Genomic DNA, 27722 nt, shown 5'->3' with positions numbered 1-27722 from the left:
GCAAGGTTAACAGCACATGCAGGCCCTAGCAGTGGGCGAGGCTGCAAATCGTAACCGTGATTGTGACCTCACCCACTTAGAGCATGGATTCGGAAACACCACATTGAGCAGAGAGTGCGCATTGAGGTCAGAAGTTTGAAATTAAAGATACTCACCCTTACTAGCCGCATCAGGTTGTTCCACTTTTTTCTACATTGCATTGCTGTCCTTGGCACTGTGTCATTCGCAGACACTTGCTCTGCTTTTCTCTCCATAGCCTTTGGTATGTTTGGGGTTGCGGTCTCCTCCCAGCCTCTGTCCTCAGCACCTCCAGGGCATCAAGGAGTGCATTCAGTGCACCATGCGTGAACTGGTGGGCACGCTGACGAGCTGCTGATACAAGGTCTGCCATGCTCACCATCTAAGTACGTAGGAAGCGAATATAGCCACGAGGCATTGAGGTGCCCAATCAACGCCTCACTTCAATCTAGGTGGCGCAAGGTAAGTGTGCAATGCCATGATTTTACGCTGCTATCAATTCTTTAGGCATCAACACTGAATTTCGCATTTGGAGACTGCACCTGAAGTGATTGAAAAATTTCTCTCAAAGCCTCAAAAATGGCGGTACCGAATTTCGACCTCATAGTGTCTCAATTCCTAGAAAGGCCCATGGCAGGTCTGGTCAGGATTCTCCACATCTGCACAATGTGAAATACCTGTACAGAAAAAGATTGTTCTATACATACACTGCTTTTTCTACAGTCGATACGGCATAGTTAGCCATGCAAAACTGTACAACAGTGCTGACTCTTCACAGCAGATAACTTTGTACATGCCAATTTCTATCTCCAAGGTCGGTCCAATTGGAACTAGACTCATTGGAAGACTCCAATACCCTGATCAAATTGCATAAATATTTACATGAAAAAGATAAACAAATAGAGCTTGGAGAAAGGGTGAGACAAAACAATTTGGTCCATTGACTGAAGAGCAGAGATCGAGCTGACAGTAGGCATGGGAGTCAGGACTTGAACAAACACCACAGGTACAGGAAGAATTAGGGAGAAAGACAGGTTGAAAAAGGCTGCCTGAGGAAGTTGCGAGACCTGCAGCAAGATAATCATGAAGCTGAATGCAATCTGCTCTGAATTATGTTCAGAAAGGAGAAGAAGAAAAGCTGCTAGAAATGGGAATGGGTAAAGAGAAGGTTGCTACTGCTAAATTACCGGGACAGATAGGGTCAGGTCTTCATAATGTGGCAGAAAACAGACAGGGAGATAAGGTAGTTAATGACCTATAAAAGGGCTTGAGTGATTACCTATCATTGTGAAAAAGCATCTTCAGAATATCTCTGAAAAGTTCAGGCTGTTTTGGAGAAAAATATCCACCCGCGATCTGCTCGATCACTTGTTTCAACTCTGGAATTTTTTCATAATATTGCGCAGCATTATATCTGAAAAAATATCAACATAAATTAGCAACATAAATATTTACATGAAAAAGATAAACAAATAGAGCTCGGAGAAAGGATTAGACAAAACAATTTGGTCTATTAACTGAAGAGCAGAGATCTGCCCTGTGGCAGAACAGACCATCAAATACACTTGAGGTTGCTGAAAGAACAATTTGACAAATAGCAATAGATATTTAACAGACCATAAACAATTTTAGGAGAAAAATTACATTTCTTCCATTTACCAGTTGATTTTTGTTCTCAATCTTAGCACAAGATCTTGGACACTTTTCAATATCAGTTTTTCCCCATTGCTGCCCTGCTATATATTTATAATCGGCCCTATACCATGATAGCTAGTATTTCATTAATTGGTTGGGTATTACTATTAGAGGGGACCCAAAAATTGTTAACTGAAAGGAAGTTTGAAGCAAAGGGATAAGCAGTTTATAATTGACTGTCCTTCTCATCCTGTTTCCTTCAAACTTCACCCTGCATAACGCCTCAAAAGCTCCTCTAGATAAAGGAGAAATGGAAGCAGCGAAATTGTACTTCAGGAAGTACAAAGAGTTGTAGTAGGAAATACAGAAAGGTCTACTTCTAATATGTGCAAGGAGCTCTTTCCTCTGAGTTCATACTCATTGTACGGGATTATTCTTGTACTCTTTCCAATGCATGTATCTCACTTTTGAAATGTAAAGCTTCTTTCTTTCTCTCACAATATATAGGGGCTGAATTATCCTCAGTTATCTTGGCCAAAATTAGGCAGGTTAGCAGTAGAAATGGGAGGGAAGTGGGAAAATGAGGCTATATGTCCAGCTTAATAAACAATGCAGTTTAGCACAGCAGACTTGGCTGTTTGTTATTTTTTATCTTCCAATGAGGTATAGTAAAGCCTGCAACTATTGTAAACACACAGTGGGCTGGATTTTCGGCTTTTTAAGTTTAGGGCCGTAATGGCGGCGGGGCAGTCCTGATACCGCCTGGAAAATGTTTGCGCTCGTCTGCAAAATTCGGCAAAAAATGAGGTTCTATGATCGGGGCGCAAAATCAGGCGTTACACAAAGAAGTTTTTGCGACTAGCCGAAAATTGCAGTGTTAAAAAAGTTTTGTTGATTTAAGAAACTTCATTGTTGTATATTGTATGGTTTTATATTGGTAGGGGGCGTTTTCGTTACGTTGTTGCATTAAAATGATGATTCATCCTTTGCCATTGGTGTCTTGTGTTCACCAGAGATGTACCTTTATGGGGGTGTTGCGAATGAAATAACTTAAAAGGCTTAGTACCGTGAACTTAATCAGGTGCGACCTGACTATTTTATTAGCTCTCTCCTGTAACTAAGCAGTATCCGTGACAAGCGAGTCTGCAAAGAACCGTGAGTTACACGTTTCGGGCTCTGCTTGATGGTTTGGACGGCCCGCTCCGCTGGACCATTGGATGCGGGTTTGAATGGTGCTGACCTTACGTGCTTGATACCATTGAGTCTCACAAACTCTTGAAACTCCAAACTCATGAAGCATGATCCGTTGTCGCTCACAACGATGTCGGCAGACCATGAGTGGCGAACATGGCACGAAGACTCTCAACGGTGGCTGTGGGTGTGCTGGATGACATGATTACACATTCTATCCATTTGAAATATGCATCCACCACCACCAAAAACATTTTGCCTAGGAAAGAACCCGCACAGTCGATGTGGATCCTCGACTATGGATTGGATGGCCACGACCACAGACTTAGCGGAGATTCTACTGGAGCATTGCTTAACTGCATGCAAGTATTGCACTGATGCACACATGACTCCAAATCAGAGTCAATGCCAGGCCACCAAACGTGAGACCTGGCAATGGTCTTCATCATCACAATACCGGGATGGGTACTGTGTAAATCCCATACAAATCTCTCCCTGCCTTTCTTGGGCATAACAACACGATTAGATTGAATGAATAGAAACATAGAAACATAGAAAATAGGTGCAGGAGTAGGCCATTCGGCCCTTCTAGCCTGCACCGCCATTCAATGAGTTCATGGCTGAACATGCAACTTCAGTACCCCATTCCTGCTTTCTCACCATACCCCTTGAATAGTTCGTCTTTGCGACGGTTGTAAGATTTGGTCTCATCACACACTTCCCTGGGAATGGCCGACCAATCACCACTAAGGACACAATGTTTTACAACCGATAAGATTAGATCCTGGCTGGTCCAGGTCCTAACTTGTTGAGCAGTGACAGGCGACCCTTCACTCTCAAAGGCATCCATGACCAACAGTAGGTCTGCAGGCTATGGCATTTCCATCTCCGGCGTGGGCAACGGTAAACGGCTCAATGCATCGGCACAATTCTCGGTGCCAGGTCTATGGTGAATGACATAATCATAGGCAGATAATGTCAGCGCCCACCTCTGGATGCAGGACGATGCGTTGGTATTGGCGCCTCTATGCTCTGAAAACAAAGATATGAGCGGCTTGTGATCGTTTTCAAGCTCGAAACAAAGCCCAAACAGATACTGGTGCATCTTTTTAACCCTATATACGCAGGCTAAAGCTTCTTTCTCTACTATGTCGTAGGCTCTTTCCACTTTAGACATGCTTCTCGACGTGTACGCAACGGGTTGTAGTTTGCCCGATTCATTGGATTGCTGGAGCACGCAACCAACCCCATGTGATGAAGCGTCACAGGCCAATACTAAACGCTTGTATGCATCATAATGTACCAGCAATTTGTTGGAACAAAGCAGATTTATAGCCTTCGCGAAGGCCCTGTCTTGAGATACACCCCAAACCCAGTTGTCGCCTTTTCTGAGCAGCATGTGCTGTGGCTCTAATAATGTGCTCAATTTAGGTAATTACCAAAGTAGTTGAGAAGACCAAGGAATGAACACAGCTCTGTCACATTCTGGGGTCTGGGTGCATTTTTGATGGCCTCTGTTTTCGAGTCCGTAGGCCCGATGCCGTCTGCAGTAATCTTCCTTCCCAGGAATTTGACTTCCAGTACCATAAAGATGCACTTTGAACATTTCAGCCTGAGCCCCACTTTGTCCAGACGACGTAGAACCTCTTCCAGGTTGTGCAGGTGCTCGGCACTGTCACGACCTGTGACCAGAATGTCGTCTTGGAACACCACGGTTCCAGGGATAGATTTCAGTAAACTCTCCATGTTTCTCTGAAATATGGCTGCAGCCGAGCGAATTCCAAAAGGACACCTGTTGTAAATGAACAGCCCTTTATGCGTATTGATGCACGATTCTTCGACGAGTTGACCAGCTCCTGTGTCATATAGGCCGACGTCAGATCCAATTTGTACAAGGCTTATTTTTCAATCTGCACGGGTTTCAGAGTGGAAAATGGTGGCGTTATAGCCAAGCAACAGAATCAGTGTCTCACTGACAAGATCCCATAATATTAGTAAACATGGAGGCTTTCTTTATATACAAAGGCTACAAGTGTGTGTCTGGGGCCCAATGACCTCCGACAGTTGCTCCCCCTGGTGGCAGGTAAACCCAGGCTTACATATATTACAGGGGGCACATAATGTGTTCAGTATTAGCTCCATCCCTCAGTTTCCTCCATTTAGGAGAACCGGTCCAGTATGAGCTGGTGACGTGCAACTCTTGATCCGGCAACATCTCCATGCTGCCTCACTCGTGGATGGTGTGGCTATCCAATGGGGGCCTTGCCAGGCTCCTCTTCGTCGTCCTTCTCCTCCTGAGGTGGGCTTGCAATCCTCTTATGATGGCCAAGTTGTGCAACATGCAGCACACCACAATGAATTTGGATACTTGTTGAAGGGAGTATTGAAGGCTGCCTCCAGAGCGGTCCAGGCATCGGTCTGCCTGTAGATGATGGGGCAGAAATTCAGGGTCTCAGTAAGACCCATTACTGCCCGCTTGCGGCGTCCATGCGGCGGAATCCTGTGGCCGCCACTTTGTGGTCAACTGGTCGCCTCGACCCTAAATTAGGCCCAGGAGGTTTTGCTGCATTGTACGCCACCGCCGTGATCGACGGACTTTCGTGGCGCCGTGGGGCTTGTGGCAGTGTTGACGCGATAAAAGTATGCACAGCTGCCGCTCCGCCGCCGGACCCATTTTTACCTTTAAAAAGCCGGCCCTTTAGCTGACAGTGCCCCCACCAGCTTTTAGGGTACACAGTGGGAGAATGCCAGCTGGTGTGCTGATAGATTTTTTGGTGAGGAAAAAAATCTTGAAGCTGTATGGCTCTTGCAAAAGATCTCGGAGTTGTTTGGGACTTGAAAAAAATCTCGGAGCTGTGTGGCAGGATTCAGAAAAGTCTTGTTGAGTGCAACATTTTTCTCCCTGTATCTATTTAGTCATGGCAAGTGGGAGTACATCTCTGCTGCACAGTGGGTCATGCCTCCACCCATAATGGGCTCAGTTTTGGCAGGGGAACGCCTGCTCCAGATTGTCAGAGGAAGGGAAGCACGCAGGAGGAGGCGTCGCCGTCAACAATGAGTCCTCAAGCAGCGGGCAAGGGAGGCAGCAGCCATGGCTGCCCAACATGCAGAAGGGCCTGCAGATGTCAACGTGCAGAGGCTCGACAGCAGGGAGATGGCGTGAGGAGGAGGGTGAGGTACGCTGACCCCCCCCCATACCAAATACTGGACGAGGAGCCTTGCCAGCACAACATCACGAGGAAGAGGGAGAAGGTGCTCATCCAGCTGCAATGGGAAGGGCCCAGCACATACTTCTGCCAAGGAGGTCCTACTGTGCTAGGGTCTACCGGCATCAGTTCTCGTTCCTTCAGCTCAGCAACGAGCTGTGTGTGCGGAGGCTGAGATTCACCAAGGACGTCTTGACCGAGCTCTGCAATGTCCTGCGGCCAGATTTGGAGCTTCACACAGGGCTGAGTACAGCGCTCAGTGTGGAGACCAAAGTAACCATAGCGTTGAACTTTTATGCAATGGGCTCGTTTCAGTCTGCAAGTGCAGACATCTCGAACATCTCACAATTCTCCACCCATTGCTCCATCCGGCAGGTCACCAATGCGCTGTACAAGCGAAAAGTGCAATATGTCTCCTTCCCCATGACCAGGGAGAAACAGGTGGAGCGCCAGACCGTATTTCTGCGGATTGCAGGATGCAGGGGCCGATCGACTGCACACATGTCACACTGAGGTCGCCACAACACCATTCCAAACTGTTTATCAACAGAAAGTGGTACCACTCCCTGAATGTTGAGTTGGTGTGCAACCACCAGCGAAGGATACTGGCAGTTAATGCCAGGTAACCAGGCAGCTCCCATGATGCCTTCATCCTGCAGCAGAGCAGTGTGCCTGTCATCTTCACCGGCCCAAACTAGGACTGTGGGTGGCTGCTTGGGGATAAGGGATATTCCCTTCCACTTGGCTGCTCACTCCACTTCGAAACCCCAGGACTGCGGACGAGTATTCCTATAACGATGCTCATTCTGGGACCAAGTGCATCATTGAGCACTGCATTGGGGTGCTTCAACAAAGGTTCCGTTGCCTTGACTGCTCTGGTGGCGCATTGCAGTACTCGCCTGAGCGGGTCTCCATCTTTGTGGTCAACTTTCGGCACACATTAATGAGCTGCATCGCCCGGTCTATTTAAAAAAAAATATGATGTCATCATCCTGGAAAGCCGAGAATAGTGCTTATAATGGAAACTTGCGCCCAATTATGGCCCTGATTATCGCCGATCGCTACTTTCGGCATTTCACCCGCAATTCGCCCAAATGATTTCTGGCCCAAAAATATGCTGAAGAAAAGCTGCAATAACTCAGCACTACGGGGAGGATCTGTAGTAAAAGGCTGTCAGGAGAATCTACTTGTGAGTGATTTTAAGGGCCTTTTTGATTCTTGCCAATCATCTAATCACATTTGTATTTGTTGAGGACAAATTAAGGACATTTATAGTGACTTATAATGATGAGGTCTGTAATTTCTTAACCAGTATTGATCACTAATAACATGCTGCAGAATAGAGATGGGAGACTAAAATGAGAAAAGTTACATACAAGTACATTGCTGCCATGACAGGGTTAATATTAATCATGGATTTCCCCCCCCACTGGTCCACAGTACAAGTAGAAGCAGAACTAGGGTCTGTCATCCCATGACGAAGGAAATGGAGTTCACCTCAGTTGGCTGATAGATTTTATTTTATAAAGCAACAGGGGCTAGAATAAAAGAAAGGTTCTATTATGTTATTGATGGAGACCAGGTCCCCTGTTCTCTGTCAACCCCCGTGGGAAAAGTTATTTGCCTGAAAAAAAAAGCGCATGTACAGAATGGCCATTGCTATGGCCAGCCTTGCACGACTGAATACATTGCTAAGGCCAATTTCACATCGCTAAGGCTATCACCCAAATTAAAAAGACGAAACTAGCATTTTTAAAAATGCGCGATATTTCAGCAATCCTGAAAAATAAAAAAAGCACTAAGGCCGGAAATATTACCCCTTTTTGGGTGGTAGTGGTCATAGTGGAAAGTCTAGCATAGTGTTCCCAGTGTTACACTGGCTGTGATCAGCTCAAACAACATAAACCAAAGAATAAATCCAAAGCTCACCACTCCAGTATGAAGCCTTACTTAATGGATTGGGGAATTGTGCACAGAGGTCAATGCAATCAATTCATGCCACTCCTGATTTTCTGATGAGTTAAATTAATCACCACTGCAAATTGGTAGCCCTGAACATTGTACCCATCCTCCAATCCACTCTGCCATGGAATGAAACACTGAGATGGAAGCAGAGCCTCACAAAATTTTACCTCAAGGTCCCTACTGGTCTGTCTGTCTTAGCATCACACCAGTCTAAGGATAAGGGGTAAGCCATTTAGGACCGAGATAAGGAGAAACTTCTTCACCCAGAGAGTGGTGAACCTGTGGAATTCTCTACCACAGGAAGTAGTTGAGGCCAATTCACTAAATATATTCAAAAGGGAGTTAGATGAAGTCCTTACTACTCGGGGGATCAAGGGGTATGGCGTGAAAGCAGGAAGTGGGTACTGAAGTTTCATGTTCAGCCATGAACTCATTGAATGGCGGTGCAGGCTAGAAGGGCTGAATGGCCTGCTCCTGCACCTATTTTCTATGTTTCTATGATAAGGGGTAAGCCATTTAGGACCGAGATGCGGAGGAACTTCTTCACCCAGAGAGTGGTGAACCTGTGGAATTCTCTACCACAGAAAGTTGTTGAGGCCAATTCACTAAATATATTCAAAAAGGAGTTAGATGAGGTCCTTACTACTAGGGGGATCAAGGGGTATGGAGAGAAAGCAGGAATGGGGTACTGAAGTTGAATGTTCAGCCATGAACTCATTGAATGGCGGTGCAGGCTAGAAGGGCCGAATGGCCTACTCCTGCACCTATTTTTCTATGTTTCTATGATGCAATTACTCCCTGAGTCATGCGAGGTGTACATAGCAAAGCTTCTCTTATAAGCTGCAGTCATTAAAGTGGAGAAATTCCACTCCCGTATCTCATACTGGTGTGAGTCCAGTACAGTTGCAGTGTAAATGCAGGCCTGAAGTGTTATGTATGCAATACCTTGTAACCAGAATTCTACCACCACCAGAGGGCGCATCTGTTGGAGTCCCAAAGGATCCCTGCATCCCTGGGGATCACTGCATATAAGCAGGTCTCCCATGCTGTGCCAGCACTCTGGAGTCAGAGTAAAGAGACTAAGGTCACACTTACTCAAGTCTACAGTACTCAGTCACATTGCTTTATTTGAGTCATAACAAGTGGCAAAGAGTAATAGATAACGAACCATCACGCGAAAATACAGAGAACTGTTGGTATCCTGGAGAAATTCTCAGAAGGTGACGATTTGGAAGCCTTCGTGGAGCGACTCGACCAATACTTCATGGCCAACAAGCTGGAAGGGAATGAGAACGCTGCTAAACGAAGGGCGATCCTTCTCACCGTCTGCGGGGCAACAACCTATGGTCTCATGAAGAATCTTCTCGCTCCGGTGAAACCAACAACCAAATCGTATGAAGAACTATGTACGCTGATCCGGGAGCACCTAAATCCGCAGGAGAGCGTTCTGATGGCAAGGTATCGATTTTATACATGTCAACGGTCTGAAGGCCAGGAAGTGGCGAGCTATGTTGCCGAACTAAGGCGCCTTGCAGGACATTGCAAATTCGGTGGATTCCTAAACAAATGCTAAGAGACTTTTTTGTGCTTGGCATTGGCCATGAGGTTATCTTTCGCAAACTATTGACTGTTGAAACACCGAACCTGAGCAAAGCCATAACGATAGCCCAGGCATTTATGTCCATCAGCGATAACACCAAACAAATTTTGCAGCATAAAGATGCATTGGCAAGTACTGTACACAAAGTAACATCGTTTTCAGGCAGGAATGCATATGTAGAACGTACACGCCTGCAGCTGCACAACCTCAGGTGACTCAGAGTCCGCCATCAAGTGTGAATGCGAGGCAATTAACACCTTGTTGGCGCTGCGGAGGCGATCATCAAGCCCATCAATGCAACAAAGGGACACCTCCAGCGAATGTGCAGATGAGCTGCAAACCACCATGTTGCAGAGGAAGACCGATTCATGGCAGCTCAAACTTAACTTGAGACTCAAACCGAGGAGGCAGAAGTGTACGGGGTACACACCTTCACCACGAAATGTCCACCGATCATGTTAAAAGTTGAACTGAACGGAATTCCAGTATCCATGGAATTGGACACAGGTGCGAGTCAGTCTACTCATGAGCAAAAAGGCCTTCGAGAGGCTGTGGTGCAACAAGGCACAAAGGCCCAAGGTAAGCCCTATTCATACCAAGCTGAGAACTTACACTAAAGAGCTGATCGCTGTAATTGGCAGCGCAGCAGTAAAAGTCTCCTATGAACTACCACTATGGATTGTACCAGGAGATGGCCCCACACTGTTCGGCAGAAGCTGGTTGGGAAAAATCCACTGGAACTAGGACGACATCCGAGCGCTTTCTTTGTCGACGACGCCTCATGTGCCCAAGTTTTGAGCAAGTTCCCGTTGTTGTTTGAGCCAGGCATCGGACATTTCTCTGGGGCGTAGGTGCCGATCCACTTGGTTTCTGGTACACAACCCATTCACCTCAAGGCACGTGCGGTGCCATTAGACAGGCTGCAACGAGAGGACATCATCGCGCCGGTTGAGTTCAATGAGTGGGCCAGTCCGATTGTTCAAAAGAACATAAGAATTAGGAACAGGAGTAGGCCATCTAGCCCCTTGAGCCTGCTCCGCCATTCAACAAGATCATGGCTGATCTGGCCGTGGACTCAGCTCCACTTACCCACCCGCTCCTCATAACCCTTAATTCCCTTATTGGTTCAAAATCTATCTATCTGTGATTTGAATACATTCAATGAGCTCGCCTCAACTGCTTCCTTGGGCAGAGAATTCCAGATTCACAACCCTCTGAGAGAAGAAATTCCTTCTCAACACGGTTTTAAATTGGCTCCCTCATATTTTGAGGCTGTGCTCCCTAGTTCTAGTCTCCCCGATCAGTGGAAACAACCTCTCTGCCTCTATCTTGTCTATCCCTTTCATTATTTTAAATGTTTCCATAAGATCACCCCTCATCCTTCTGAACTCCAATGAGTAAAGACCCAGTCTACTCAATCTATCACCATAACGTAACCTCTTCATCACCGGTATCAACCTAGTGAATCGTCTCCGTACCCACTCCAAAGCTAAGTATATCCTTCCTTAAGTAAGGCGACCAAAACTGCATGCAGTACTCGAGGTGCGGCCTCACCAATACCCTGTACAGTTGCAGCAGGACCTCCCTGCTTTTGTTCTCCATCCCTCTCGCAATGAAGGCCAACATTCCATTCACCTTCCTGATTACCTGCTGCACCTGCAAATTAACTTTTTGGGATTCATGCACAAGGACCCCCAGGTCTCTCTGCACCGCAGCATGTTGTAATTTCTCCCCATACAAATAATATTCCCTTTTACTGTTTTTTTTTCCAAGGTGGATTTCCGACATTGTATTCTATCTGCCAAACCTTAGCCCATTCGCTTAACCTATCTAAATCTCTTTGCAGCCTCTCTGTGTCCTCTACACAACCCGCTTTCCCACTAATCTTTGTGTCATCTGCAAATTTTATGACACTACACTCTGTCCCCTCTTCCAGGTCATCTATGTATATTGTATACAGTTGTGATCCCAGCACCGATCCCTATGGCACACCACTAACCACCGATTTCCAACCCGAAAAGGACCCATTTATCCCGACTCTGCTTTCTGTTAGCCAGCCAATTCTCGATCCATGCTAATACATTTCCTCTGACTCCGCGTACCTTTATCTTCTGCAGTAACCTTTTGTGTGGCACCTTATCGAATGCCTTTTGGAAATCTAAAGACACCAAATCCATCGGTACACCTCGATCCACCATGCTCGTTATATCCTCAAAGAATTCCAGTAAATTAATTAAACATGATTTCCCCTTCATGAATCCATGTTGCGTCTGCTTGATTGCACTATTCCTATCTAGATGTCCCGCTATTTTTTCCTTAATGATAGCTTCAAGCATTTTCCCCACGACAGATGTTAAACTAACCAGCCTATAGTTACCTGCCTTTTGTCTGCCCTTTTTTTAAACAGAGGCGTTACATTAGCTGCTTTCCAATCCGCTGGTACCTCCCCAGAGTCAAGAGAATTTTGGTAGATTATAACGAATGCATCTGCTATAACTTCTGCCATATCTTTTAATACCCTGGGATGCATTCCATCAGGACCAGGGGACTTGTCTACCTTGAGTCCCATTAGCCTGTCCAGCACTACCCCCCTAGTGATAGTGATTATCTCAAGGTCCTCCCTTCCCACATTCCCGTGACCAGCAATTTTTGGCATGGTTTTTGTATCTTCCACTGTGAAGACCGAAGCAAAATAATTGTTTAAGGTCTCAGCCATTTCCACATTTCCCATTATTAAATCCCCTTTCTCATCTTCTAAGGGACCAACATTTACTTTAGTCACTCTTTTCCGTTTTATATATCGACAAAAGCTTTTACTATCTGTTTTTATGTTTTGCGCAAGTTTACTTTCGTAATCTATCTTTCCTTTCTTTATTGCTTTCTTAGTCATTCTTTGCTGTCGTTTAAAATTTTCCCAATCTTCTAGTTTCCCACTAACCTTGGCCACCTTATACGCATTGGTTTTTAATTTGATACTCTCCTTTACTTCCTTGGTTATCCACGGCTGGTTAGCCCTTCTCTTACCGCCCTTCTTTTTCACTGGAATATATTTTTGTTGCGCACTATGAAAGAGCTCCTTAAAAGTCCTCCACTGTTCCTCAATTGTGCCACCATTTAGTCTGTGTTTCCAGTCTACTTCTGCCCTCATCCCACTGTAGTCCCCTTTGTTTAAGCATAGTACGCTCGTTTGAGACACTACTTCCTCACCCTCAATCTGTATTATAAATTCAACCATACTGTGATCACTCATTCCGAGAGGATCTTTTACTAGGAGATCGTTTATTATTCCTGTCTCATTACACAGGACAGATCGAAGAAAGCTTGCTCCCTTGTAGGTTCTGTAACATACTGTTCTAAGAAACAATCCCGTATGCATTCTATGAATTCTTCCTCAAGGCTACCCCGTGCGATTTGATCAATCGATATGTAGGCTAAAATCCCCCATGATTACTGCCGTTCCTTTTTCACATGCCTCCATTATTCCCTTGATTATTGTCCGCCCCAACGTGAAGTTATTATTTGGAGGCCTATAAACTGCGCCCACCAGTGACTTTTTCCCCTTACTATCTCTAATCTCCACCCACAATGATTCAACATTTTGTTGATTAGAGCCAATATCATCTCTCACAACTGCCCGGTTCTCAAGGGCGATGGCACGGTCAGAATTTGTGGGGAGTATAAAGTAACGATTAACCGTTTTTCGCTGCAGGATCAGTACCCGCTACCCAAGGCAGACGACCCATTTGCGACGCTGGCAGGAGGGAAGACGTTCACCAAATTGGACCTGACCTCGGCCTACATGACGCAGGAGCTGGCGGAATCTTCGAAAGGCCTCACCTACATCAACACGCACAAAGGTCTGTTCATCTACAATCGATGCCCATTTGGGATTCGATCGGCCGGGGCTATTTTTCAAAGAAACATGGAGAGTCTGCTAAAGTCGGTTCCGCACACCATGGTTTTCCAGGACGACATATTGATCACAGGTCAGGACACGATCGAACACTTGCAGAACCTGGAAGAGGTTCTAAGTCAGCTAGATCGTGTGGGACTTTAGGTTGAAACGCTCGAATTGTATTTTCCTGGCACCAGAGGTCGAGTTCTTTGGGAGAAGAATCACAGCAGACGGCATCAAACCCACCGACGCCAAAACGGAGGCAATCAAGAATGTGCCGAGACCACAGAACGCGACGGAGCTGTGGTCGTTCCTGGGACTCCTCGATTATTTTAGTAATTTCCTACCCGGGTTAAGCACCTTGCTATAACCTTTACATATGTTGCTACACAAGGGAGATGACTGGGTATGGGGGAAATCACAAGAGACGGCTTTTGAGAAAACCAGAAATCTGCTTTGTTCCAACAAACAACATGACCCATGTAAACGTTTAGTGCTAGCTTGCAATCGTCTTCGTACGGGGTCGGGTGTGTGTTACAACAAGCAAACGAATTGGGAACATTGCAACTGGTCGCTTAGGCATCCAGTAGTTTGTCCAAGGCCGAAAGGGCCTACAGCATGATTGAAAAAGAAGCTCTGGCATGCGTTTACGAGGTGAAAAAAATGCACCCGTATCTGTTTGGGCTTAAGTTCGAGTTAGAAACTGACCATAAGCTGCTCATATCGCTATTCTCAGAGAGCAAAGGTATTAATACCAATGCCTCCGCTCGCATCCAAAGATGGACACTCACACGGTCTGCATATAACTATATAATTCGTCACAGACCAGGCACAGAGAACTGCACTGATGCTCTCAGTCGGTTACCATTGCCCACCACTGGGGTGGAAATGGCACGGCCTGCAGACTTGCTCTTGGTGATGGATGCATTTGAAATCGAAAAGTCACCCGTTACGGCCCGCCAGGATTCTTTACTGAACCTTGTAAAAAACTGTGTCCTCCATGGGAGCTGGTCCAGCGTCCCAGCGGAGATGCATGAAGAGATCAAGCCGTTCCAGCAGCACAAAGACGAAATGTCCATACAGGCGGACTGTCTTTTGTGGGGTAATTGTGTGATTTTGCCTAAGAAAGGCAGGGAAATGTTCATATGCGACCTACACAGTACCTACCCAGGCATAGTAATGATGAAAGCCATAGCCAGATCCCATGTGTGGTGGCCCGGCATCGACTCAGATTTGGAGTCTTGCGTGCGCCAATGCAACACTTGCTCTCAACTGAGCAATGCACCCAAGGAGGCACCGCTAAGTTTGTGGTCATGGCCCTCCATGGTCTAGGATTCACGCTGACTTCGCTGGCCCGTTTCTAGGCAAAATGTTTTTGGTTGTTGTGGATGCTTATTCAAAATGGATTGAGTGTGTAATAATGTCTGTAAGGACGTCCTCTGCCACCAACAAAAGCCTATGAGCCATGTTTGCCACGCACGGCCTGCCTGATGTCCTTGTCAGCGACAATGGGCCGTGCTTCACCACCCGCAATGGGATCAAGCACGTCACATCTGCCCCGTTCAAGCCCGCACCTAACGGCCAGGCAGAACGGGCAGTCCAAACCATCAAGCAAAGTTTGAAATGCGTGTCGGAAGGCTCCCTGCAGACCCGCCTGTCCCGAGTCCTGCTCAGCTACCGCACCAGATCCCCCTGCTGAACTGCTCATAAAAAGGGCACTCAAAACAAGGCTCTCTCTAGTCCACCCTGATCTCCATGATCATGTCGAGGGCAAGCGGCATCAACAAAGCATGTACCATGATCGCGCAAATTTGTCACGTGATATTGAAGTCAATGATCCTGTATTTGTACTCAACTATGGACATGGTCCCAAATGGCTTGCTTGCACTGTTGTAGCCAAAGAAGGGAGTAGGGCGTTTGAGGTCAAACTTGCAAATGGACTAACTGGCAGAAAGCATTTGGACCAAACCAAACTCCGATTCACAGACTAGCAACCTGAAGAGGACACCACCAACTTCGACCCTCCGATACACACACAAGTGGCAACCGACATCACGGTTAGCCACGAAGCTGAACTCATCATCCCAGCAGCCCAGCAAGGCCAGCTGTGCAGCAGCCCAGCAAAGGCCCAACCAACTCATCTGCACCTGTGTTTGTACCGAGAAGATCAACTAGGGAGCGGAAAGCCCCAGATCGTCTCACCCTGTAAATAAGTGCACTATTGACTTTGGGGGGGGAGTGATGTTATGAATGCAGCACCTTGTAACCAGCATTCTACCGCCACCAGAGGGTGCATCTGTTGGAGTCCCAAGGGATCCCAGCATCCCTTGGGAGCACTGCATATAAACAGGCCTCCTATGCTGTGCGAGCACTCTGGAGTCAAGATAAAGAGATTAAGGTCACATTTACTCAAGTATATAGTACTCAGTCACGTTGCTTCATTTGAGACATAACAATCACAGTGGTGTGGGCGCCATTTTTCAAATCGCAGGTCGCTTCATTGAAATGGCTGCTTCAACTCTGGGGGAGTTTGGATTGACTCTGTAGTTCTTCTCAGGTGAAGTGACCATCTCAACAGACATCTTTTCAGACTGTGGACGATTGGGTTTTACTGTAGGCGTGGAAATTATTGCTTCTGATCAATCAGTATTGTAGTTTCATTGGAATGGGGCCAACCATTTCTCAGCCTGCATCGATTAATACACAGATGCTGTAGAGTGCACATGGCACAACGTCTAATGCACACCATTACGTGCCCAATCTAAGATGTGCCAGAATGAGGAGGAGGTTCAGACCATACACACACCGCACTTACAGGGAGACGTGTCCGAGAACACGTGCCTTCGGAGACTGCGCTTCCACAAAGTGATGATCACCGAAATATGCCAGCTCATCAGGGCAGATATGCAGCCTGCCATCAGGACATCACTGTCCGTCGAGGTCAAGGTCACCGCGGCACTGTTGTTCTATGCGTCCGGTTCCTTTTGGGCATCCGCGATCGACATTTCCCCTCTGTCTCACTATGCCACACATCACTGCATTAGACAGGTCACGGAGGCCCTGTACGCGCGTAGGATGGATTTTTATCAGCTTCCCCATGACCAAGGAGGCTCAGACTGACAGGGCTGGAGCATTCTACCGCATTGCTAAGTTCCCCAAGGTTAAGGGAGCAATACAGTGCACTCACATCACCATGCAGTCACCTTCTCAGGATGTAGAGCTTTTTCGTAACAGAAAAGGATTTCACTCCCTGAAAGTCCAACTAGTTGTCGACCACAACCAGATAATAATGGCAGTGAATGCCAAATGTGCAGGCAGCTTCGATGAGGTTCACATCCTGCATGAGAGCGCTGTCTCTGACATGTTTAAGAGTCAGCCACAAGGACAATGCTGGATGCTTGGTGACAACCGATATGGCCTAGCCACCTGGCTGATGAACCCACTGCTTGATACCCACACCGAGGCCGAGAAACGATACAACCAGAGCCACATAGATACACCCAATGTGGTGCAGAAAACAATTACTGTGCTTAAGCAGCACTTTAGAGGCCTAGAGCACTCAGGAGGAGAGCTACAATACAACCATGAGCAAGTAGCTAAATTTGTGGTCGTGTGCTCCATGCTGCACAACCTGGCTATCAGGAGAGGGACAAGAATTGCCAGAAGGAATTGATGGTCCACCTCAGGAGAGAGAGGAAGAGGAGGACGAGGGGCTGGACGCTGACCTAGGGCCAGACAATCAGGCTGACTATGCAACCAGGCCCACCCCCTTCCCTTCAGATCGTAGGAAAGGGCCTGTGTTGGCTACATAGCTGCAAGACTCTTACATCAGGAGTTCATAATTGAGCGATTTGCCTGAAAGAACGTTGTTGTAATTCACAAAGCTGACACACTGCTGTGTGTGTGCAGCTCAGACATCAATGGTGGACATCACCTTGGTGCCAGTTAAAGTTTAAGTTGATTCAAGTTAAGTTTTATGTAACTCTTTCATGTTCAGGAATCACCAGTGTGTAACGGTCCAGCTATCTGAGACAATGCGCAACAAGGTTATGTTGAATAAAAAACATTTAATACGACCATTGGTTTGAAATCATAAGTATCACGGGCAAAAACACCTCACCCCACTTTTTCGACCATTGACATCAATCAAATGGTCGACATGTCCAGCAACACAGAACATAAATGCAAAGCAGGAGGGTGGTCCCCCCCCCCCCCCCCAATACATTACAACAAATTGCATAGACCGAGATGGAGATATAAGACAGCCATCACCTGCGGACATGCACCTCACTTTCCTTCCCCCCCTCTACCCCTTCCCCTCCTCGCTCCATGCCGCCTGGCCGAAGAGCTCCTCAGGCGGTACCTCATTGGAGGGGGATGAAGGCAGAGGTGGTGGTTGCATGGGTATGGGAGCGGGTGGTGCCAAGGTGGGAACATTCTCGGATCCAGAAGCTGGATCTTGGTCCTGCCTCTCATCTGTCGTTGCCACTGGTGGTGCGGAACCTAGGGGTGGAGTGCCGCGCTCAGGGACCACTGGGAGGCCTGTGCAAGCAGTGTTCCTGGCTACCGCCTCCAGGGCCTCCGCCTTCCGCGGAATGTACTGAGTCACGGTGCCGGAGATGGTGGCCACCTGTCGGGATATGTCCCCCAATGCATTGAGGATCTGGTCACCTATGTCTACAGTTCTCCTGGACAACTTAATCATCTCTCCGCTCTCATCTGGCACTCGTGGACCAGACCTGTCGCGTCCACGAAACCTCCGCAGGGTTGGCGCCGTCCTGGGGACAAATGGGGTGCCCTGTGGCGAGGTGCTTGGGCCCGGTACCTCCAGAGTGGAGGTGGGAATGGCCGGAGGAGCACTCGATGGCCTTGGGGTGGAATGCCTTCTGGAGCCTGGCGATGCAGGTTCCTCGAAGTCTGCGCTCTCATCCGTAGAGAACAGACCCAGCGGATTAACGGACGAGAATCGGACCTCCTCAGCACCAGATGTAGGATCGTCCGCCAAGTCCGGCCCCGCGCCCCCACCTGCTGGCCTCTGTGGTCTTGCCTGGGGCCGCGCTGCTGGCTGAGCTGCAAAACACAAATGAGGTTATTAGAGGAGAAGTGGGTGCTAGGGTCACAGGGGTAAGTAAAGAATGGGTAGGGCCTATTCGAGACCATGAGGGTAATCTTTGTGTGGAGGCAGAAGAGGTTGGGAGGGTTCTTAATGAATATCTTGCATCTGTTTTCATAAAGGAAAGGGGCAATGCAGATACTGCTATCGAGGAGGAGTGTGATATTCTGGACGAAATAAATATAGTGAGAGAGGCAGTATTAAGGGGTTTAGCAGCTTTGAAAGTAGGTAAGTTCCCAGGCCTGGATGAAATGCATCCCAAGCTGTTGAGCGAAATAAAAGAGGAAATAGCAGAAGCCTTGACCATCATTTTCCAGTTCTCGTTGGATCTGGGCATGGTGCAGGAGGATTGGAGGACTACTAATGTAGTACCCTTGTTTAAGAAGGGAGAAAGGGATAGGCTGAGTAATTACAGGCCTGTCAGCCTAGCCGCAGTGGTGGGAAAATTATTGGAAAAAATCCTGAAAGACAGGATAAATCTGCATTTGGAAAGGCAAGGATTAATTAGGGATAGTCAGCACGGATTTGTTAAGGGAAGATCATGTCTGACTAAGCTGATTGAATTTTGTGAGGAGGTAACCAAGAGGGTCAATGAGGGTAGTACGTACGATGCAGTATTTATGGACTTTAGCAAAGCTTTTGATAAGATCCCACATGGTATACTGGTCTTGAAGGTTAAAGCCCATGGGATACAGGCAAAGTGTCAAGTTGGATCCAAAATTGGCTTGGAGGTAGGAAGCAAAGGGTAATGATTGATGGATGTTTTTGTAACTGGAAGGATGTTTCCAGTGGGGATCCGCAGGGCTCAGTACTGGGACTCTTGCTTTTTGTGATTTATATCAACGATTTAGATTTGAATATAGGGAGTATGATTAAGAAGTTTGCAGACAACACTAAAATTGGCTGTATGGCTGATAATGAAGATGAAAGTGATGAGCTGCAGGAGGATATCAATCTACTGGTCAGGTGGACAGAGCAGTGGCAAATGGAATTTAATTCAGAGAAGTGTGAGTGATAATAAGGGTATACACATTAAGCGGTAAGTCACTTAATAGTGTAGATGAACAAAGGGACCTTGGAGTGCTTGTCCACAGATCCCTGAAAGTAGCAGGCCAGGTGGATAAGGTGGTTAAGGCGGCATACGGAATGCTTGCCTTTATTGGCCGAGGCATAGAATATAAGAGCAGGGAGGTTATGCTTAAATTGTATAATATTTTGGTTAGGCCACAGCTGGAGTATTGCATGCCATTCTGGTCACCGTATTATAGGAAGGGCATGAATGCACTAGAGAGGGTGCAGAGGAGATTTACTAGGATGCTGCCTGGAATGGAGAATCTTAGTTATGTGGATAGACTGGATAGGCTAGGTTTGTTCTCATTGGAACAGAGGAGATTGAGAGGAGATCTCATTGAGGTATACAAAATATTGAGGGGCCTGGACATAGTGGATAGTAAGGGTCTATTTCCATTGGTGGAGGGGTCTATTAAGAGAGGGCATAGTTTTAAGGTGATTGGTGGAAGGTTTGGAGGGGATTTGAGGGGGGGGCTTCTTTACGCAGAGGGTTGTGGGGATCTGGAACTTGCTGCCTGGAAGAGTGGTGGATGCAGAAACTCTCACCACTTTTAAGAAATGGTTGGATAGGCACTTAAAGTGCAGTAACCTGCAGGGATACGGACCTAGAGCTGGTAATTGGGATTAGACTGGATGACCTTTTGTTGGATGGAGCAGATATAATGGTAAGTACTGCAGGGAATAGAATACAGCCAGGATGATCTCCTGGACTAGTTTTGATCGCCTGGATGGGTCGGAGAGATTTTCCCAGATTTTTTTCTCCCTAAATTGGCCTGGGTTTTTATCTGGTTTTTGCCTCCCCCAGGAGATCACATGGCTCCGGTTGGGGTGGAGTGTAGAATGTTTTAGTATAAGAGGTGTCGCAGTTGTGGTGAGGCGGACTGGTTGGGCTGGGTGCTCTTTGCCTTTCCGTTATTGTTCATAGGTTTATATGTAACCTTTAGGTCTGCTGACCAAGGGCCGTGTGGCTCTTTGTCGGCCGCGTGGACACGATGGGCCGAAATGGCCATCAACACATTGTGCATTGCAATGATTTTCATTAGGCCAGCATTATTTATAGGCCACTTTTAGAAACCATCTACATTATTGTTCGGGTATCAATTGACTTTAGATCATGCAATAGTGTATACTTTTCTTACGTGGCATCACTTCAGGACCTGCAGCTGCTTGCGTGGTCGTCCGGGTGTGCTTCCGCACGAGTGTGAGTACCTGTTCCTCAATATCAGTGATATCGCTGATGACTGGTGGCCCCCCACCCGTTCGCCTCTGTGCGGACCTAATCATCGATAGCTTCTTCTGTAAAAGGTGACAGGACGACATGGCATGAGATCATTGCGTGATATCATTGCTAGGTACTGTCACAGAGACTGATACAACACATAAAACCAACAGATGTAATCATGATTATTATGATAATTATCATTATTAACCTAAAGACGTACACCATGAACGCAGGCTTTGAGTACAACATTCCCAGTAAAAGTGAAAGACCTCACATCTGATTATAATCACTCATGACTCTTACAGATCAAATTATATAAATATATAAGTACATGTAAATAAATGTAATACTTACTCTTGCGGATCCAACAAGGTCGTTCCATCGCTTGCGGCATTGGTTGCCCTCATGCGCCTTTTTGGTCGTCGATGAGGCCACCTCTGCTATCTCGGCCCATATCTTCTGGTAGACCTTTGTGGTGGGCTTTCCACGCCTTCCCTAGGTCAAATCACCCCAGTGTAATTCGATCTCCTGCAGGAGGGAGACATTTGCCTCGTCCAAGAACCTCCTCGCTCTTTTGCGCCCTCCAATGTGCTCCTCTCCCAACTCACTGCTCTTGCCAGCATCAGTCTCCACAGCGTGCTGTGTCGCCTCCTCCTCTCCCTCCATTATAGGCACCAATTTCGGGCAAATATCTGGCTGGTAACAGCTAATTTTTTTTTCCAATTTGCTATAAAGCTCAAAACTCTCCCTCCTTCCTCCCAAAGCAGCCACACCACACCCACACAAGCCTCTCAGCTTCTTCTGTCTCCTCTTATGCGCATGTCATGATGACCCTTGACCTCCTGAATCACGGGAATCGAGCGTTGCCATGCCGTTGCTAAGGACGGCCACACTTTACGGCAGAAGGTCAAAGAGATTTAACGCTAACGCCCATTTCAGATCACTCGCTGTAATGCCCAATTTCAAAAATGGAGACTAGGGGCTTTGACAAGCCGGCGATCTGAAAACCCATTTTTACCACACACCGCTGCAAATAATGCCCATTTTTGAGCAATCTGCACAAAAGTGTAAAATCTAGTCCATAATGTTGCTAAAGTGTGCAGGGAGTGCTGCTAGACATTGGGAAGGTGTTGGCTGCAACTGGAAGTTCTCTTGACTACACCATTTGCTCCCAGTCATGGGAGCTCGACTTGTAGTCCCCCTCACACTGCAGCCTGACAGGGAGATAGAGCAGAGGCAGAAAAGACAAACTTCCCGCAGCAGGAGGAGGATGGCTCTCAACTGGAGGCCTTACCCACCAAGGATCTTCAGGGAGCATTTCTCATACCTGCATCATAGCCAGGAGCAGTGTATTCGGCAGCTCCGCTTCACCAAGGGGGTGGTCACAGAACTCTGCTACCTCTTGGAACCAGACCTGCAGCCTCAGAGCAGTACTCTAGAAGGGACTTCATTGTCTTCTCTCTAAACGGACAGAAGCAGGAAGAGCACGAATGTGGCTTTGCCAGGATAGCGGGCTTCCTCATGGTGCAGGGCACCATCGATTGCACACATGTGGCTTTGTGGGCACCACATATCAATGCTGATGTACCGTAACCACAAAGGCTACCATTCACTTAATGTGCAGTTGGTGTGCGATCATGCCCAGCACATCATGATGGTAAATGCCCGGTATTCTGGCAGCGGTCTTCAAGCCACCACATCGAACCCGAGGATGGCTGCTCATGGACAAGAGCTAGCCGCTCTACACCTGGCTGATGACTCCACTCTGTAACTCCACTAGTCGTGGCCAGCAATCATATAATGGCAGCAAGCTGAGCCTGCATGACAGAGATCTGAGCTTCCACTGCAGCACTCAGACATTGGGTCGCTACCTATTGTGCTGCAATGGATGTTACGATATCACTCATCACACCCAGCATCATGGCTAGGTCCACAAATGCTCTAACAGAGTTGCCCATCCATTCTGGAAATCATGGGCTCCAAGCTCCACGCAAAGCCCTGTGTAATGTTGGAGCTAGACTCCTCGCTGCTCCTTGACAGTGACAAGAGGCTTTCTGGCAGGCCTGCCATTGCACCAAGCATTTCTGTATGCATGTCCATCACCCTTCTTCTGAAGACTGCCCCATCGAAGTCCTCATCTGAGTGCTCTGCAGCAAAACTCATGTATGACCTCGGGGAGCTGGCACCTGCGCTACCCTTTCCTCCTTGCCTGGCTGCAGCCCACTCGTGTCTGGTGGCTCACCATCCAATCAGCAGCTTATAAGTGAGAAGTGATTGTGAGATGAGGGGGAAGTGGGATGTAAAACGAATGATTAGATATGAGCATATCGTCATCATCAATGTTTTCAGCCTCGCCAATCGCCATGGTCCCAGTGACGGCCCCTCCAACTATCTCCAGAACTGTCCTATTCTAGCTGGGTCAGGTTCTGTAGCTTGCCTCCTGTCTGTATGCTCCTGCTCGTGCCAGTTGTGAGCCATTTTAGCTGGCAAGAGAAAGGGAAGGGTGTGTCAGTGTTTGAATGATGTTCCTGTCATGTTTGAATAACTGGCATTGTGTTCAAGGCGTGAGATGTGGGGTGAGATTTGCAACAGTGGTAAATATGTGAGGGTGAGGTGAAGCTATGATTGTGATTGCTAGAGATTGTTGGCAGGTGAGTGATGGGGGCATGGTGCATTGGGTAGTTGGTGGGATATGGCATTTGAAAATGCACTCACTCAATTTGACCACTCGTGTGAGGTCATTAAATTTCTTCCGGCACTGGATCCATGTCCTAGGGGAAAGACTGGTGGCACTGACCACATCAGCGATCTCCTCTCACTGCCTTCAAACAACGTGTCTGGAGGGCCTCCTGTAGGTATAAGAACTGTCTCCTCCTATAGACCTCCTGCACCAAGACCTCCAGTGCTGGATTGGAGAATCAAGGTGCCCTTTCCCTGTCCTGTTGAAACATTGCTAACTTCCAGTTCCATTCAGAATGAGGTACTTCTCTCACAAAACACTAAAAAGTGCAGACGGCCTTTCACTTTGCAGATAACCTTTAAATACAGAGCAGACTTCCCACGATGTTGAGCACTGAGACAATCAACAGTGCGTTTAGCTCTGAACTCAGCACTACAATCATGTTAATGAGCAAGCAGCACGAATTTCACGTGCTGCCTGTGTAACGTATGTACCTGTGAATATGCTCACAGGTTTTGTAGAGCTGTTGATCACCGGTACACTCATGGCCTTCCGCGAGAGGTGGGCGCCGGAGGGATTGGAGTGCATCATCACCCCCGGCAACCAAATTCTAATTTGATTTAAGGTTTTCGTTAAAGTTTTAGTTTTAAATTGTTAATTTGTGGCTTCTACTGCCCTTGCAAAAAGGGGGCATTTGATTTACGTTTCAACTAAAATAGTTATAGAGCTGTTGACCTACGGCCATACAGGTCTGAAAACATCTGATCTAGGAAACAAAGCAGAGTTAGGCCTGGTTAGTACTTGGATGGGAATACTTGCCTGGGAATACCAGGTGCAGTAGACTTCCCTGGCCAAGGTGGCCATTAACAGATCCAGGCAGAGGACGGTCAAGGGAGTTGTTCAGCCCGACTGCCTGCCTCTCTTCCGCGGCTACATTCGCGCCAGGGTGTCCCTGGAGATGGAGCATGCGGCGTCCACTGGTACGCTCGCGGTCTTCCACGAGAGGTGGGCACAGGAGGGACTGGAGTGCATCATCACCCCCAGCAACCAAATTCTAATTTGATTGGTTTAATTTTCAAAAGTTTCATTTGTTAATTTGTCGGTTCTAGTGTCCCTTTAATAAAGGACACTTGATTTAAAGTTTTGCAAAATAGTTGTAGAGCTGTTGAGCTGCGAGTGGCTTAGCCAGTCATGTGATGTTCACAAGACACCATAAAACCCCAGCCAGTTGGGTTCAGGGATCCATGATGAGGCATGTGGTTGTGAGCCTGGTGGTTGAACTGGTAATGTATAGTGTGATTGTTAAACCTTTACTAATAAACCAACTAGTTCTTAATAGCAATAATGGTATGGTAGCATTGTGGTTATGTTATTGGACTAGTAATCCAGAGGCCTGGACTAATAATCTGGAGATATGAGTTCAAATCCCACCACGTTAGCTGGGGAATTTAAATTCAGTTAATTAAATAAATCTGGCATAAAAAGACAGTATTAGTAATGTTGGCCATGAAACTATCAGATTGTTGTAAAAACCAAACTGGTTCACTAATGTCCTTTAGAGAAGGAAATCTGCTGCCCTTACCTGGTCTGGCTTATATGTAACTGCAGACCTACAGCAATGTGGTTGATTCTTAACTGCCCTCTAAAATGGCCTAGCAAGTTGTAGAAGGGTGACCACCTCCACCAAGGGCAATTAACCTTGCCAGTGACATCCTGTGAAATAATTTTTCGATAAGGGAAAAAAGGGTTATGGGGAGCAGGCAGGGAAGTGGAGCTGAGTCCATGATCAGATCAGCCATGATCTTATTAAATGGCGGAGTAAGCTCGAGGGGACAAAAGGCCTATTTCTTATGTTCTTATCTTATGCTAAGATTATGAGTGTCAGCCGAGGCACACTCATCTCGGAGTCATGAAGGTTGTGGGTTCAAGTCCCACTCCAGGGACTTGAGCACATAAATCTAGGCTGACACTCCAGTGCAGTACTGAGGGAGTGCTGCACTGTCGGAGGTGCTGTCTTTCGGGTGAGATGTTAAACTGAGGAACGGTCTGCTCTCTCAGGTAGACGTAAAAGATCCCATGGCATTATTTCAAAGAAGAGAAGGGGAGTTATCTCCGGTGTCCTGGCCAATATTTATCCCTCAATTGACATCACTAGAACAGATTATCTGGTCATTGTCACATTACTGCTTGTGGGAGCTTGCTCTGTGCAAATTGGCTGCCACATTTCCTACATTACAACAGTGACTACACTCCAAAAGTACTTAATTGACTGTAAAGCGCTTTGAGACATCCGATGGTCATATAAGACACTCTATAAATGTAAGTCTTTCTTTCTTTCTTAAGCAAAGAACCCATGAAGTGAATACATTACAAAATGGTGACGCGGATGGGAGTTTCTTCATGAAAAAATTTTTGGTGGAAGTTCCTTTTATGAGAAGGAAAATGCAAGTGGTGCACAACAAGGAGATATACCAACAGCGTGATTCCAGAATGAGAGTCTTGTAGTACAGCAGTACCATTATTTTTTGGTGAATATTGAACAGTGTTGAACTGACAAAGAGTTTGTGGAAAGCCATTTAGAGTCATTAAAAAGCAATTCAAGATTATTGAGTGATTAACGGCTATTAAGCTAAGAAGGCAATATGGATGTGACTCTGAGTTATGTCAGTAATTTGGGAACCTTTGACATGAATAAGGAATTGTTTAGATCCTACAGTGAAAGATTGCAAATGTTTTTTTTTTGAGAGCTAATGATATCAATGAAGTCTCAGTAGTTATGGCAGATTAGCAATTAAGCAGTGCACGAGAAAATGAAAGTTATTCTGTCAGTCATGATTGGAGCAGATAATTATGGTATCTTAGTGAATTTGTTAACCCGGAGAAAGGTTAAGGATGCTTCATTCTTAGACATGCTACAGATATTGGAGAAAAATTTTGATCCATAGCTTTTAGAAATAGCGGAGAGCTATAAGTTCGCAATGAGAAACCAAAGATCTGCTGAAACCATCAGTGAATACATTGTTGCCATAAGAAAATTATCTCTATACAGCAATGTTGGAGGATTCCTAGATAGGGCTCTTTGAGATAAATTTGTATGTGAACTAACGGATGAATGCAACCAATTGTTGGTATGGATGATCTCTCTTTTGAGAAAGCTTGCAAGATAGCCATGGAGATGGCAGAGAAAAATATGAAGGAATTTCACCCATTACCGGCAGTGGTAGCAGTTCAGTTACCGGGCTGTAGAAACGCAGAAGAGGGTTAACTCTAGTCGGAGGGAGAGTTATGAAACCAAGAAGAATAGATGTCATAGGTGTGATGGCAACCATACCGCACAACCGTGTTGGTTCAAATGGGCAGGATGCTACCGTAGCCAAGTAAGGGGACACATTGCAGCTGCATGTAAATCCAAGGACAGGCTCAACAATAATCAAAGACTTCACTGGGTGGAAACTGATCAGAACAGTGTAGGTCTATATAGAAACATAGAAAATAGGTGCAGGAATAGGCCATTCAGCCCTTCGAGCCTGCACCACCATTCAATATAAACATGGTTGATCATGCAACTTCAGTACACTATTCCTGCTTTCTCTCCATACCCCTTGATCCCTTTAGACGTAAAGGCGACATCTAACTCCCTTTTGAATATATCTAACGAACTGGCCTCAACAACTTTCTGTGGTAGAGAATTTCACAGGTTCACAATTCTCTGAGTGAAGAAGTTTCTCCTCATCTCGGTCCTAAATGGCTTACCCCTTATCCTTAGACTGTGACCCCTGGTTCTGGACTTTCCTAACATCGGGAACAATCTTCCTGCATCTAACCTGTCCAACCCTGTCAGAATTTTATCTGTTTCTATGAGATCCCCTCTCATTCTTCTAAATTCCAGTGAATATAAGCCTAGTCGATCCAGTCTTTCTTCATATGTCAGTCCTGCCATCCCGGGAATTAGTCTGGTGAACCTTCGCTGCACTCCCTCAATAGCAAGAATGTCCTTCCTCAGATTAGGAGACCAAAACCGTACACAATATTCAAGGTGTGGCCTCATCAAGGCCCTGTACAACTGCAGTAAGACCTCCCTGCTCCTCTGCTCAAATCCTCTTGCTATGAAGGCCAACAAGCCATT

General features: G+C 46.6%; 1 protein-coding gene across 6 annotated transcripts in view; it reads right to left on the bottom strand.

Moving 5' to 3' along the window:
• The window catches only part of pygl (phosphorylase, glycogen, liver), a 260396-nt gene that overhangs the window by 18780 nt on the left and 213894 nt on the right, over window positions 1–27722 (bottom strand). For 4 of the 6 annotated variants that reach the window (XM_070879224.1, XM_070879225.1, XM_070879227.1 and 1 more), the window contains one exon: window positions 1298–1432. The exons of 1 other annotated variant lie outside the window; for it this stretch is intronic. In XM_070879224.1, the coding sequence (XP_070735325.1) occupies window positions 1298–1432 (135 nt within the window). Of the gene's footprint in view, window positions 1–1297; window positions 1433–27722 lie in introns of those variants that run through there. One more of the 6 variants, XR_011593114.1, reaches the window with a different exon arrangement.

This window comes from Pristiophorus japonicus, chromosome 4, assembly GCF_044704955.1.
Source record: "Pristiophorus japonicus isolate sPriJap1 chromosome 4, sPriJap1.hap1, whole genome shotgun sequence".
In the NCBI taxonomy this organism is placed as follows: Eukaryota; Metazoa; Chordata; class Chondrichthyes; family Pristiophoridae; genus Pristiophorus; species Pristiophorus japonicus.
This window is presented reverse-complemented; position numbering and strand designations above follow the sequence as displayed.